Source organism: Camelus dromedarius, chromosome 24 (assembly GCF_036321535.1).
Source record: "Camelus dromedarius isolate mCamDro1 chromosome 24, mCamDro1.pat, whole genome shotgun sequence".
NCBI lineage: Eukaryota > Metazoa > Chordata > Mammalia > Artiodactyla > Camelidae > Camelus > Camelus dromedarius.
Genome location: NC_087459.1, coordinates 17,964,577 through 17,978,280, shown reverse-complemented (window position 1 = coordinate 17,978,280; position 13,704 = coordinate 17,964,577). Strand labels below are relative to the sequence as shown.

At 42.1% G+C, this 13,704-nt stretch overlaps 1 protein-coding gene across 2 annotated transcripts in view; it reads left to right on the top strand.

Annotated features, from left to right (window-relative positions):
• COG7 (component of oligomeric golgi complex 7) overlaps nucleotides 1–13,704 on the top strand; it is a 59,199-nt gene that overhangs the window by 2,333 nt on the left and 43,162 nt on the right. Inside the window, exons 1-4 of one of the 2 annotated variants that reach the window (XM_064478518.1) lie at nucleotides 1,773–1,814; nucleotides 1,923–2,071; nucleotides 2,377–2,493; nucleotides 5,253–5,421. In XM_064478518.1, the coding sequence (XP_064334588.1) occupies nucleotides 1,949–2,071; nucleotides 2,377–2,493; nucleotides 5,253–5,421 (409 nt within the window). In that variant the 5' untranslated portion in view covers nucleotides 1,773–1,814; nucleotides 1,923–1,948. Of the gene's footprint in view, nucleotides 1–1,772; nucleotides 1,815–1,922; nucleotides 2,072–2,376; nucleotides 2,494–5,252; nucleotides 5,422–13,704 lie in introns of those variants that run through there. The other variant, XM_010986918.3, reaches the window with a different exon arrangement.

Sequence of the window (13,704 nt, the reverse complement as noted above, 5' to 3'; positions counted from 1 at the left end):
TGGATTTAAACTGAGCGTAATGGAAAGGTACCGGAGGATTTTCAAGCAGGGGAATGAGATAAGTTTGATTTATGACCCCATTCAGGAGACAGTTGCTGTGGTCCAGAAGAGAGATGAGAGTGGCTTCATCTGGGGTTATGGCTGTGGAGATGGTGAGAAATGGGTAGATTTAGGATGTTTTTTAGGAGGAAGAAAGGGGAGGACTTGCTGATGGATTGGAATGAGGGATGAGAGGGGGAGAAAATCAAGAATGACAGCAGAGTCTTGAGCTGAGCAACTGTGGATGGAGGTGCCGACCGTACAGCAACGTAGAGAGGATTTGTAGTGAACATCCATATACCCACTACCTCGATTCTACAATTTACAGTGTGCTGTTCTTGCTTTATCACAAATCCACTCATGTATTTTATTTTTTGATGTATTTCAAAATAAGTTGAAGACATCAGCACACTTCATCCCTACACATTTCAGTTAGAACCCTAAACATTACACAGTTCAGTACTTGATTATAGCTTTTTTTTTTTTAAACTAGATACTATTTACAGACGGTGAAATGCATGGACCTTATCTGACCAGTCTGATGGGTTTTGACAGGCATACTCAGCTAGTATATAACTGAACCCCGCGTCAAGATATAGAATGTCACCACAGGATGACACACCAATATGTACACTTTATATTTTCTATCATTTGTATATATTAGTTTTTAATAAAATGATTTCATTTAAAAAAAAAGATACAGAATGTTACCATCCCCCTCACAGTGAAATTTGGCCCTCACACTCCCAGAGGCAACCATTGGAAATGATGCTTTTAAAATGGATACAAGAATGAACTAAATTGGGAGGGGCTGTGGAGAGGGAAAAAGAGGTACATAGGGAACCAGCCAGGCCTGGAGAGTGAGTCAGGTTCAGTAGGCAGGGGACCAGGTATTAAAAGCCACTGAAGTCTCTGTGCTTTGAAGAAGTCTTTGTGCGTCCTGCCTTTGTTTTCTTAGTCTTAGAACTTTAGCCGCAGTCAGTGCTGGAGGCAAATTGTTATTTTTTGGCAGAGTTGGATGAACAGGTCCCTGAAGTGTGTCTTCAAGATGTTAAGATCCCATTCAGCACACTGCTGGAGCGGGAGGCTCTGGACTTCTTTGGTCGATTCTCCAGTGAATTGCGCTTTCAAGGGCTAAAGAATTATGCAGTTAACCCTCCCATTTCCAGATAACACATCATGGTCTGCAAAGATTTGGGATTTTATTCTACAATTGGGATGTCTGTTAAAAAAACGCGAGTTCCTTGATCTCACTTGATCTCTTACTGAGACTTAGTAAGAATCTCTGGCAGGTGGCCTAGGGACCTGCATTTTAACTGCATTCTAGCTGATGCTCATGGTTTGCATTTTGAAAAGAACATGACAAGCAGGCATTGGGTCCAGACACACGTAAGGCTTTGGTTTCAGCTCTGTGGAATCTTGGGCAGGTTACTTAACCTCTCTGAGCCTTAGTTTTCTTAGCTGTAAGAAATAGCTGCCAATGATTGCCATGGATGTTGAGTGGCATAATGTATGCAGAGCACCTGGCACAGAGCTGGCATCCACCAGTGTCAGAGTCCGCTATCCTCCTTCCTCGAAACGGGAGTTACAGTTTAACTCAGTGGTGGAAAACAGTGGATACTGGGTCCGGTTGATGGCTCATTCCTAGTTAAACCACGCGGCCCTCACCATCATTCTGGGGAAGACAGTGTCCTGGCAGAAGCCCTTCCCACCCGCTCCCCACCCACCTCCCCGCCCACCAGCCCTTACTTTCCACAGGCTCAGAAAACTGCGCGGTTGGTAGTGACTTAGGAAAGATTTGCTTTCATGTTGTCTGATTTATTCATATTGTTCACTGGTGAGTGTTCCGCTGTTCACTTTTGGTTCTTGGGTTCTCGCTGCAGAAACAAGTCACCAGGCCCTCCAGAACATGCCCAAAGTGCTCCGGGATGTCGAAGCCCTTAAACAGGAAGCCTCTTTTCTGAAAGAACAAATGATTCTCGTCAAGGAGGACATTAAAAAATTTGAACAGGACACGTCTCAATCGATGCAGGTATTTTGGCTCCTGTCCTAAGTGTTGACTCTTGCTTTCGGGAGATGTTCACTTTCCTAGTGGGAGGCCCTCTTACCTCAAAATTCGACCAAGCACTCAGACGACTCTTCTGTGTGATTCTTTGAGCATCTTCATCTCTCTTCAGCACTGCTGAACGGCTTAGCCGTGTGATCAGTGCTGTACGGGGTACAGAGGGTCCCTAAAGGCGGGAGCGTGCCAGGACACTTACGTTTCGAGTCACTGGCAGCAGGTAGAGAAGATGGAACTGCCACTTCCTTAGTGCTTGACCCCCATTTCTCTTTTAGGTATTGGTAGAAATCGACCAGGTGAAGTCGAGGATGCAGCTTGCCGCAGAATCTCTTCAAGAAGCAGATAAGTGGAGCACGTTGAGTGCTGACATCGAGGAGACATTTAAGACTCAGGTAGGTGTCTCGTGTAGGGGATGCTGTGAAATCCCTTGAAGGAGGAACTTGAGGTTTGGAGAAACAAATGAGACAGCTCTGCCACTCAGGATCAGAAGGGATAGTAAATAACTGGGTGTGGAAACATTCAGGCACGGGCTGGGGAAGATCTGAGACTGCTCTGAGTATTCCCACCCTCTTTAATTTCTACCCGCTGCTTGACTGACGCCTCTTTAGTCACAAGAGTGAATTCAGGAGAAGCCTCAATTAGAAAGGCAGAGGAAACGAGAATGTGAAACTTGGACTGGGGGGCCTTACACACCATGGGACCTTGGTGAGTTACTTCGCTCTCCCAGGTGGCAGAGTGTGCATGGAAAATAGTGACACAAATGTTGATACCTGGTTATAGGGATGACATGAGATGATGTCTTCGATAAACTCTCTTTCAACCGTAGAGCAAAATAAATGTTATCCCTTTTGCTATTTTTAAAAACTTTTTTAAAAAGTTATAAATTCCCGTGGGAAGGAATGAGTAAACAGGACTGAACAGTGAGGAGTCCTTCTCGCAGCTCTGACCCTCCCAGTCCCCTGATTTCCTTCTGCACACACACCCTGTTACCAGCTTTGTGCCCGTCCTTCCAGATGCGCATACATGTGTGTTCCCTGCCTTCCCCCCCCCACAAAGGTAGCACCTTGTGAACACTGCTTCGCACGTGGCTTTTTTCACTCCACAGTCTATCTGTTCTTCTGTATGAGGTGTCGTTATCTTTAAGTTGTAACAACAGGTAGAGCCCTCCCCTTCCCGTTCCATTTCTGAGCCCCTCAGGGCACTTGACGTGTTCAGTTGATCCAGGCTTCATCTACATAAGTTGCAAATCTCGCTGAATTCCTGGCCCCTGTGCATGAGAGGGAGTGGACTGAAATTGCATCTCTGATTTGAATAGTAGCAAACTGTTGTTAGTTAGCTGAAAGTTACATCTTGGTTTTCTCCTCCCAACTCACCTGATATTCAGAACTAACTGGACTCCAGATGTATCCAGCTGGACTGCCCCAGGCTCTTCAGAAATGGAATTCATTATTTCTGTTCAAAGCCACTCTCCCTTTGCTCTGCTGGTTAATGGGTCATTTTCTATGCAGGTATCTAGCTGGGAACCTCCGCAGTCCTTAACTGCTCCCTCCTCCCCAGGCCCCCATGTTTCTCTCCAGTTGCCTGTTCTTTCTCTCCCGCTGCCACCGCTGTAGTCAGGCTTTCCAGTCCTTTTACTGCTAGACCATTGCGACAGCCTGCCACCGGCCTCCTTGCCTCCAGGGCCCTTCCCTGCTTCTGGTTTATCCCCTGCCTGTGACCAGGGGGCTCTGCTAAAGCAGAGATCGGCTCATGGCATTTCCCTGTCCTTCACGCCCCCACCCCCGTTTCAACCTGTAGCGAGTCCCCGTCTTCTCCCAGATAAACCTGAAGCCCACTCACAAGGCAGCCTTTCACCACAGGGCTGTGTGCAGCCCGTGTTTTCAGCTGCTTCTCCGGCCACTGCCTGCATGTGATTTGCAGCTCTGCCTGCTCCGGACTGTTAACGCACCATCGTCTTTCATGCCCGAGATCCCTGCCTGAGCTCTCCTTCCTCTCCTCTTTTTTACAGTAGAGTAGGCCTCTGCTCGTCCCTCAGGGTCTGACTCAAGTGTCACCTCCTTTCATCGCTCTCCCTGCCGGCTCCTCACCTCTCGTAGGGAAAATGAATGGCTCCCTCACCTTTGCTCCTATAACCCTTGAGCCACCCTCTTAGACTGGGTCATAATCTTTCTGCCCCAGTACATTGTGAACTCAGGGGCTGCACGTGACCTTCCTCATCCTTGTGTCTCAACATCTCATACAGTGTCTGACGCGTCAGAGACACTGCTGAAATAACATGCAGTTACTTATTACTCTCTTAATTCTTTTTTAAAAATAGCATTTATTTTTCCAATTGTAAACATCATTTATATGTGTCTTAGAACATTTGGAAAATTCAGAAAAATACAGGGAAGAAAACAGAATGATCCTTATTCCTATGTCCTAGTAATATTTTTTTAGTATTTATTAGGTGTTTTTCTATGTATTTGTAATAATTTGTACTTATATATACCTTTTGTATGTATGCATATTTGATAGGTAAATATACATTTATGTATGTTTTAGTGTTTATATGCTTTTTAAATTTGTTTCACGTAATATTAAGTTGTAAATATTTTGCTATGTAATTAGTACTTTTCAAAAACATTATTTTTAGGGGTTGCACAATATTCCACATGCCATTATGAGGGACCCATAATTTATATTTTATTTCTTATTATGGAAGATTTAGATTCCTTCCAGATTTTGGTATTATTTTGTTATTATAATTCATTATAATGCATTAAAATCTCTGTGTCCCTCTGATTATTTCCTTAGACAAATTTCTAGAAAAAGGAAATACCAAGTCAAAGAATGTGAATGTATTTAAGACTGTGGATGCATATTGCTAAATTGCCTTCCAGAAAGAATATAAATTTAGACAGACTTTTTCTTTGCACCCTTCCCAGCAATAGCTGTTACACCTTTTCAGAAGTTTTTCGAATTGTTAGGAGGAAAATGGCACTTTCTTGTTTCAATCTGCATTTATTTGAATACTAATAATAGTAACCATAATATGCCTATGGGCCATTTTCTTATTTTGTGAACTCCTTTTTCATGTATTTTGTCCATTCTTAATTGAAGTAGCAAGGGAGTTTTAAAATAAATACCCTCTATTCTGGTCTTTTCATAGGACACAGCTGTGATTTCTGCCAAGCTAACAGGCATGCAGACCAGCTTAACCATGCTTGCTGACACCCCAGACTACTCAGAAAAATGTGTGCACCTGGAGGCACTGAAGAACAGGCTGGAGGCCTTGGCCAGCCCCCAGATCGTGGCCGCATTCACCTCTCAGTCTGTAGGTGAGTGCTGGCCGTTTCTCATCTCTGTGTGCACTGCTTTACAAAGCTAAGGCTTTCTGAATCTTCAGCCTTTAGAATGTCTTAATGTTGATTAAATCACATAGATTGGAAGTCAGTCTCTAACTTTATGGTGGTTGCCTGTTCTTCAGCATTTTATATGAGCTTCTTCAAAATACAGAAAAGTTGAAATCACTGTCGGTGAACATACCATCTAAATCCTAGCGTTGGCATCCGCCTCATTTGCCTTCTCCTGTATCTACCCATCTCTCTATCCATCCATCATATTTTTTGGATGCATTTCAAAGTAAGTCGCAAACATCAGTACACTTCCCTCCTAAACACTTCAGCATTCACGTCAATAACCAGAGCTCAGTGTTCGTTTATGAGTCTTCCTTTTTGGGGGTAAAGTTTATGTTTAGAGAAATGTACAAGTCTTTAGGATACCATTTGAGTTTTGACCCTTATCAAGACCGTTACGCTGCTTTATTATTTTCCAGTGAGTTTTTTCAACAAGTAAGTTTATCTGACTCTCCCTTTCCTTTTCATCCACAAAACTATTGGTTAAAGAGGAAGAAGCAGCCGTAAAGCTGTTTTCTTACCTTCACAGCTATTTATGTTGGCGGAATGTAGTCTGTGTCCACTGCCCTGCTGCCTGCACTCTTGCTCATATATCATGCAAGCGCTTCTACCCTGGGGGTAAGGTTCTCCTGCACCTCTTCTGTTGAAGGTCTCCAACAACGGTGTCATCACCAAACCCGAAGGCCCAGTATCACTTTATACTTTTCTGTTTCTTATTGTCAACAACAGTTAACAAGGTTTTTTTCCCCCTTCTGCTCTGAAAATGCTTTCTTCCCTTGGCTCCTGAGACATAGCATCAGTCTGGTTTTTGTGATGGTGCATTTCTGATGATGCAATTAAATCATAAGTTCTGATATCCTTTTTTTCCAATTTAAAAAAAATTTTTTTTATTGCAGTAACGTTGGTTTATAACATTATGTAAGTTTCACGTGTATGACAGTGTATTTCTGTATATACATACACTGTATACACTATAGCATGCTCGCCACCAGAAGTTCTGTATCCGTTCATTACCATACAGTTGGTCCCCTTCACCGACTTTGCCCCTTCCGCTCTGGTAACCACTACTCTGTTCTCTGCATCTAAGTGTTCGTTTTTGTTTGTTTGATTTGTTCATTTATTTTGTTTGTTTGCTTTTTATAGTTCACACGTGTGAAATCATATGGTATTTGTTTTTCTCCATCTGACTTATTTCACTAAGCATGATACTCTCACGGTCTATCCATGTTGTTGCAAATGGCAAGATTTCATCTTTTTTTAAATGGCTGAGTAGTATTCCGCTATATAAATCACATCTTCTTTATCCATTCACCAGTTGAAGGGCATTTAGGTGGTTTCCATATCTTGGCTATTGTAAATAATGCAGCAGAGATAAGTGCTGATATCTTAAGAGTTCTGTTTGATGTTTCAGTTAGTTTTAGGATGGGTGGGTTTGCTGAGATCAGGATTTAGTGTTTTGAAAAAAACCTATAGCTAGATAATTGTATATATAAATACACAGACATGTGCATGCTTAAATTCTAATCATACATAAACGTTACAAAATTTCAGTAGGCTGAATTTGACCATATAATTTATTATTAAATTAGGACACTTTGAGAGGAAAAGGGAGTGCTTTTAATAATGTGACTGGGACAACAGGTATAAACCAAGACAGTCCTGGGCCAGCTGGGACATACAGTCTCCCCTGTAGCATACAGTCCAGAACCCTTGGTGTTGTTGGTTTTCTGTTTTGTTTCTGTATTCTCTATTTCACTTATCTCTGCTCTAATCTTTATTATTTCTTCCCTTTTGCTAGCTTTGGGTTTAGGTTGTTCTCCCCCCCGCCCCAATTCTATAAGATGTAGAGTTTACGTTGTTGATTTGAGATCTTTTTTTTTTTTTTTTAAACTGTAAGTGTATACAGCTATAAATTAGCTCCTGGGGCTGCTCTTGGGGCATCCCGTAAGTTTTGGTATGTTAGGTTTTTGTTTTCATTTGTCACTTTCTAATTTCTCTTGTGGTATCTTCTTTGACCCATTGGTTGTTCAGGAGTGTGTTGTTTAATTTCCACATATTTGTGGGTTTTTCCAGGTTTCCTTCTTCTGTTGATTTTTAGTTTTATTCTGTTGTGATCCAAAAAGATGCTGTGTGATTTATATGATTTTAGTTTTTAAAAATTTGTTAAGACTTCTATTGTGGCCTAGGATGTGGTCTGTCCTGGAGAATGTTCCATGGGCACTTGAGGAGCATGTGTATTCTGCTGTTGTGGGATGGCATGCCCTGTACTGTTAGATCTGATTGGCCTGTGGTGTTTGTTCAAGTCTCTGCTTCCTTAGTATCTTCTCTCTGGTTGTTCTTGACATGTTCTCTGCATGCACCTTCTGCATGCCCTGTCCCTTCTCTTTTTCACCCCCGGTGGTACTTTTTCATAGATCACATTCTGGAATTTTTTTGTTTGTATTTGTTTGTGTTTATTCATATTTGTATGCAGGCACTGTTTTCTGGGTCTACTATTTACTGAAAAATAGTGAGCGTGGGATCTCCTTGGAAACCCCTCCTTGTTCACCTGGAATTAGTTGAGAGCTTTCCTCTTGCCCTTGATTTAAAGGCTACATTCTCTGTTGTGCTGTTCAGTTGGCCAAAGAGAATGAATTCGGGACTCATCTCCAGCCTTTTCATTTTATATCTTCCCCATTTGCCAGTTCTTTATTTTGAGTCTTCTCCTGATTATCAGGATTCTAAGACTGGAGTCGGGCCTTTGGAAAGTCACCATCTGGCAGCTTTACTCCTCACATTTTCTCACGAATTTGTTGCAGCTCCAGACTGTGGAGCTCACTTGTGTGGTTGGGGTGTACATCCAGTGATGTGAGGTTGGGGAAGTAGGAGTGGGGGCGGCAGGGAGGTCATGGCTCCATGAATTTAAGTTTTTTCCTTTCCTTCTGGGTGAGTTGATTACTTGGTGCTGGAATCAGGTTTGAGAGAATGCCCTGTGGGTCAGGATCATGGACTTTGGTTTCGGGGTAAGCTGTGTTTGACAGCTTTCATTCACAAATTTGAATCAGGCTTGCTTCTAGATTCTACACTTTGTAGGCAGGATGCCGATTCAGGAGGGCGAAATGGCACTTTTCAGCTCTGTGGCTGTCCCACTGCTGAGCTGAGGTGGAAGCGGCCTTCCCATGCCTGCCCAGGCCTCCCTTTGCCCCCAGTCTTTGCCTTTCTCCCATGCTTCTCCATGCGTGTGTCCAGAGTTCTCCCAGCATCCCCACTCATGGGGGCGAGAATGATTGCATATCTGAGTGGTATTCTCTGAAGTTTGTATTTTCCTGACTTCCGTACAGATGAATGGCATTGTGTTTTTCTTTTACTGGTTAATTTTGGTGAATATCAGGAAGGGTTTTTTTCCTCTGCAAAAGTAACATGCTCTTTAATTAGTCATCTTTCCTAGAAGGCCTATGATGCTTTTTTATCAGTTTTTAAAGAGAAATCTGGTGAATTAGCACATTCCCAACACGTTACCCCACAATCTTGATGTATACCTGCCTAGTTCATTTTATACAACCAGTGAATCCAGTTGATAAATTGAAGCAACTTTTTGTAGCATAATTTTACATATGGCAGGAACATTCATTTCTTTAAGTGATCTGATGAAAGTATTAAGCATTTTAAAAGCACATAGTGCCTTTGTAACTCATGGATTCCTGCCCACTACAGTAAGGTCTGTTGGCAGGTCTCTGGAGTCTAGCTGGGTTATTGCCACACTGGTTACTGTTACAGCTTTTCCTTCTCAGAAGCTTTTTGGGCTTCCCAGAAATGAAGGGGGAACAAAGCAGATATAAAAAGGTTGGGCACCTGTTAGCTCAGGTTTGCTTTTGTTTTTCTTTTTGTTTCCCTTCCTTTGTTAAATTCTAAGGCTGTGGCATCTATGTTTTGGCCAGAAGGGGGCAGATGGGAGCCAGCGATGGTGCTGCAGTATATATTGGGAGACTGCTGAAACTGTCTCCCTGCCTTGTGATCCGTAAGCCTGGAAGCAAGTGCTTTGTTTAGTCATTTCCTTTGCCCTAAGGGAAATATGTCAGAAACTGCTTGATACTAGACCCATAGAGTCCATTGCTATGTGTTGAATGCTGATATTTACCAAATAATTTTCTTATTCCTCAAACCACTAAATACACGAATGTATAGGAGATCAAGTTTGCTTGCTTTTTTGTGGTTCCCATCTGGTATAATCAAAGTAGGAATTTTCAAAGCGGTAACCAACTTGTAAATATCATTTAAAAATATTAGTTACATGAGGAATGGCGGGGAATACAAAAATGCATAAGATTGCTACCCTTCAAAGGCCCCACAGCTTGGTTGAGGGCGAGGCTGGGAGAAAACAGGTACACAAATAGTTTTATTACAGGCTGGAATGTGCAAACTGCCTCCGGCCTCCCCAGCATGAAGGAAAATCAAGGAAGCTTTTATGAAGCATCTAGTATATGAGTAGAACCATGAAAGATGAATTAAAAATTTTTTTGTTTTTGACTGTTATATGATACATGTACAGGTTATTGAATTTTTGAAAATTAGAGAAAAATATGAAAAAGAAATGATTTACCAGTAAACTCACCACCCAGAAATGACTCTTAGTATGTTCTTCCAGTTTTTTTCCCTTTGCATACATCTTTAAAGGAAAGTATGTACATTGAGTATATGCAATTTTGTATCCTCCCCCCCCCCCCCAGTTAACAACATAGCATGAGCATTTTCCCTTGGGGGTAAGAGTTTGATAGGTGTGGAGAAGCATTTAGAGCAGAAGGAATAACATATATTTGAATGGTACAGAAATGGGAAAACTCAGCGACTGTTTTGGGAATAATAATTAAACCCATTTTAGTGGAATGAACATTGGAAAATGGTCAAAGGTGAGGCTGGAAAGGGAGGCGGGGACAGAGCATAGTTTGCCTTGAACAGATTAAGGAGTTTCTATTCTGGGAATGATTTCATTGTTGTTAACAATTTATTAGTCAATTTACTGAGGAGTGTGGCAGAGTGGAAGGACTGTTGTTGACTTTGGAGACGGGCAGACCTAGTTTTAAATCTTTGGGCTGCTGTATATTAGCAGAGACCTCAACTTCCTGCTCAGTAAAATGAATGTAGAGTACACACGGTACGATTCTTGGGAGGATTAAACAAGACAGGCGCGCAGCTCCTGGTCCAGAGGAGGCGTTCAGTGAACATTACTTCCTTTCTCTTGAACCTCTCATTCAAGACCCTGTAGCTCTCGCAGTCACCCAAAGGGAATAATTCTTAAGGAACTCCTAAGGGTTCTATTTGAATGACAGGTACGTCGTTTCTAAAAAGCCATGAAGCTCAGCAGATTTTGCTAAACTACAAATTGGAAGTCCAGACCCATAAGCGAGTTAATTGTTTTTTTTTTCCTTGAATTTAGTAAAAATGTTTCCTCATCATCTACAATGCTGAAAAAGTTAAATAGGTCTGAAGGTCTCATAGGGAAAAATAACATTTTCTTTCTCTACCCAGTCCCAATCCCAGAAGGCCACTGCTTTTGACTTCTCAGAGCTGTTTTTCCCTGGCACTTCACTTTCTTTCTGCATAATGAATGTATTTGACGTAACATGGGGAAGCTTTGGAAGAAGTCCTGTGAACGGAAGGTGGGCTAGCGTATCCACAGTGACCTTGTTTTGATGTTAGTACCTACCCTGCATATTGAAGGCCTTGGATATTATCCTCGCTGCTGTTTATATATACTCATGCATTTAACCAGGAAAATGAGCAACAGAGAGTGGGGGAAGAGAAAGGTGGCTCTCAGAACACACCTGGCAGCTCGTGCCCACTGTCTACACCTAGGTGGAAACAGGGTGGACTTGTGTGGACTGATACGGGAAATATTTTAGGGAGTGATTTAGCATTTGTTCCTATATATTTATTTTATTTAACAGATACTTACGACATGTCTCCTACGTGCAGGGCACTTTGTGAGAAGTACTTCCTTATGTCTAAGGAGAATGTGAAATCACATGCAAAGCAACATAAGTGAATGTGGGGGACTCTTACCTTTTATTGTCAGTGCCCATGCTGCTTCCTGTTGGTGCTATAAGGTTATTATGCTGTTTGTTTATAATTAAAAATCAGTTATTAATATGAAATGATAAGAACCCATTGGCCATATCTTGCGCTTTGGGTACATGAGGTAGAGACTAGGGACCACATCTTATTCACATGAAACCTGTGTCAGTTTAGGATTCTTTTGGTTGCAAGTGCCAAAACCCCGATTCAAACTGGCTTAAAGGAAAAGGAGTCTATATTGGCTTATAGAACTGAGAAGTTCAGGGATGTACTTCCTGCAGGCCTGGCTTGATCCAGGAGCACAGACTATGTCATTAGAACCTGGTCTCTCTCTCTCGCCATTTCTTGGCTCTGCCTTTCTTTGTTTCTTTCTTTCTTTCTTTTTTTTTTTTATAACCGAAGTATAGTCAGTTTACAGTTGTTAATTTCTGGTGTACAACATAGTGATTCATTTACACATACATAAACATATACATATATGTGTACATATTCCTTTTTATATTCTTTTTCATTATAGGCTATTACAGGGTATTGAATATAGTTCCCTACAGTGCTGTACAGTAGGACCTTGCTGTTTATCTGTTTTATATATAGCAGTTAGTACCCGCAAATCCCGAACTCCCAATTAGGCTCTGCCTTTCTGTGCGTTGGCTTTACTTCAAGGCACAGTCTCACATGGTGGCCATTGCAGCTCTAGGCCTCCGTTCTCACAGCTCAAGAAGAGGTCTTGGGATTAACCTTGATTTCATTTCATGTGCAGCTTTGGCACCTCTGAATCAGTTACTTTGATTAGGTGGATCTGGGGCCCTGGTAGGCCAGGCCTGGGTGACGTCCTGGAGCCATAAGCGAAGTCAGCTCCACTGGAAACATTTGGATCTAGGGGAATGGAAAGCAGGGGTGCCGTTGCCCAGAGGAAAACCAGAGTTGTGCTAGCAGGAGGGCAGTGGATGCTGCAGGAATAACAAGTCCACTGCGAGACTCTGCGGTACCCAGCAGGGGCCCTGCCCCAGCAGGTACTCACTGGTGGTTTTGAATTGAATTGGTTATATTGGCAAGAGCCTAGAAATCCTTCTGTGGTTGCCAAAGTAGGTTTTCTATTTCTTTCTGTTGTCCAAATCAGGAACTTCCCTCAGTTTTACAAATTTATCTATTTAACTTAACGTACTGATCTTGAAAAACGTGAATTCCTCTTTAAAGGCTAAAGTCCCCCATATTATTATTTTTAGGTTTTTACAGTGCTTTTACTAAATGGATTTGCTATATTGGCAAATTCTGCTTTATTATTTGTTTCAAGAAATAACAAATTCTGCTCTGTTGGGTAGTAATTTTTTTTAAGATTGTGGTTATTATTTAGAACAGTACACGTTGTAGCTGTTTCTTTCTAAAAATATTCTTTGATGACACATCAAAATGTTGAGTGTTTAACAGAGTGTGATAGGATTACGCTTCTTTTTCTTCTGACATATTCTGTTTTCCATTTTTTTCTGCCATGAGCATGCTACTTATGCTGAAAAGCATGCTATTTAAAACAATCATTAACTTGCTGCAGTTTTTGGAGTGCCTATCATGTGCTGTGCTAATTTCTAGAAACAGTGAGGCAAAACAGGAAAGATCATGGTTCTCGTGGAGCTTGTATTTCCAAGGGTGAGAAAGACAATAAGCTATTATACAAGTAACTAAGGGTGACAAAGGCTGTGATTAGTTCTGTGAAGGGGAAGATCTGATTGGGAAGGACCCTTCTGATGAGGCGAGAGCCAGAAGATCATCCCAAACATAGTAAGTACAAAGGCCCTGGGGAGGTGAAGAGCACGATTTGTTCTTGGCACCTGACCGAAGGTCTGCTTGTGTCGGTATTTTTTCATTCTTTTAAAAGACTGAGTCATATGAACTTGCTGTTTTTGTAGCTCAGAAATTGTTCAGTGGCAGCAGCAGCATATGGTCCAACCTGTCCCATGGCTTAGCGGCCCTGCCGTTGACCTGCTAGTGACTGGCACTCTCTGGGCTACAGTTTCCTCACCTGTGTGATGAGGTTGCCTGATGGTTATTTCAGATGCCTTTTTGTCACTGACAGTTTTCGATTCTAGTCAGGGCCAGGACGAGGTGAGGCAGGTAAGTTGCCAAAAGCACAGAATTGAAGGAGGTGCTCATTCCGCC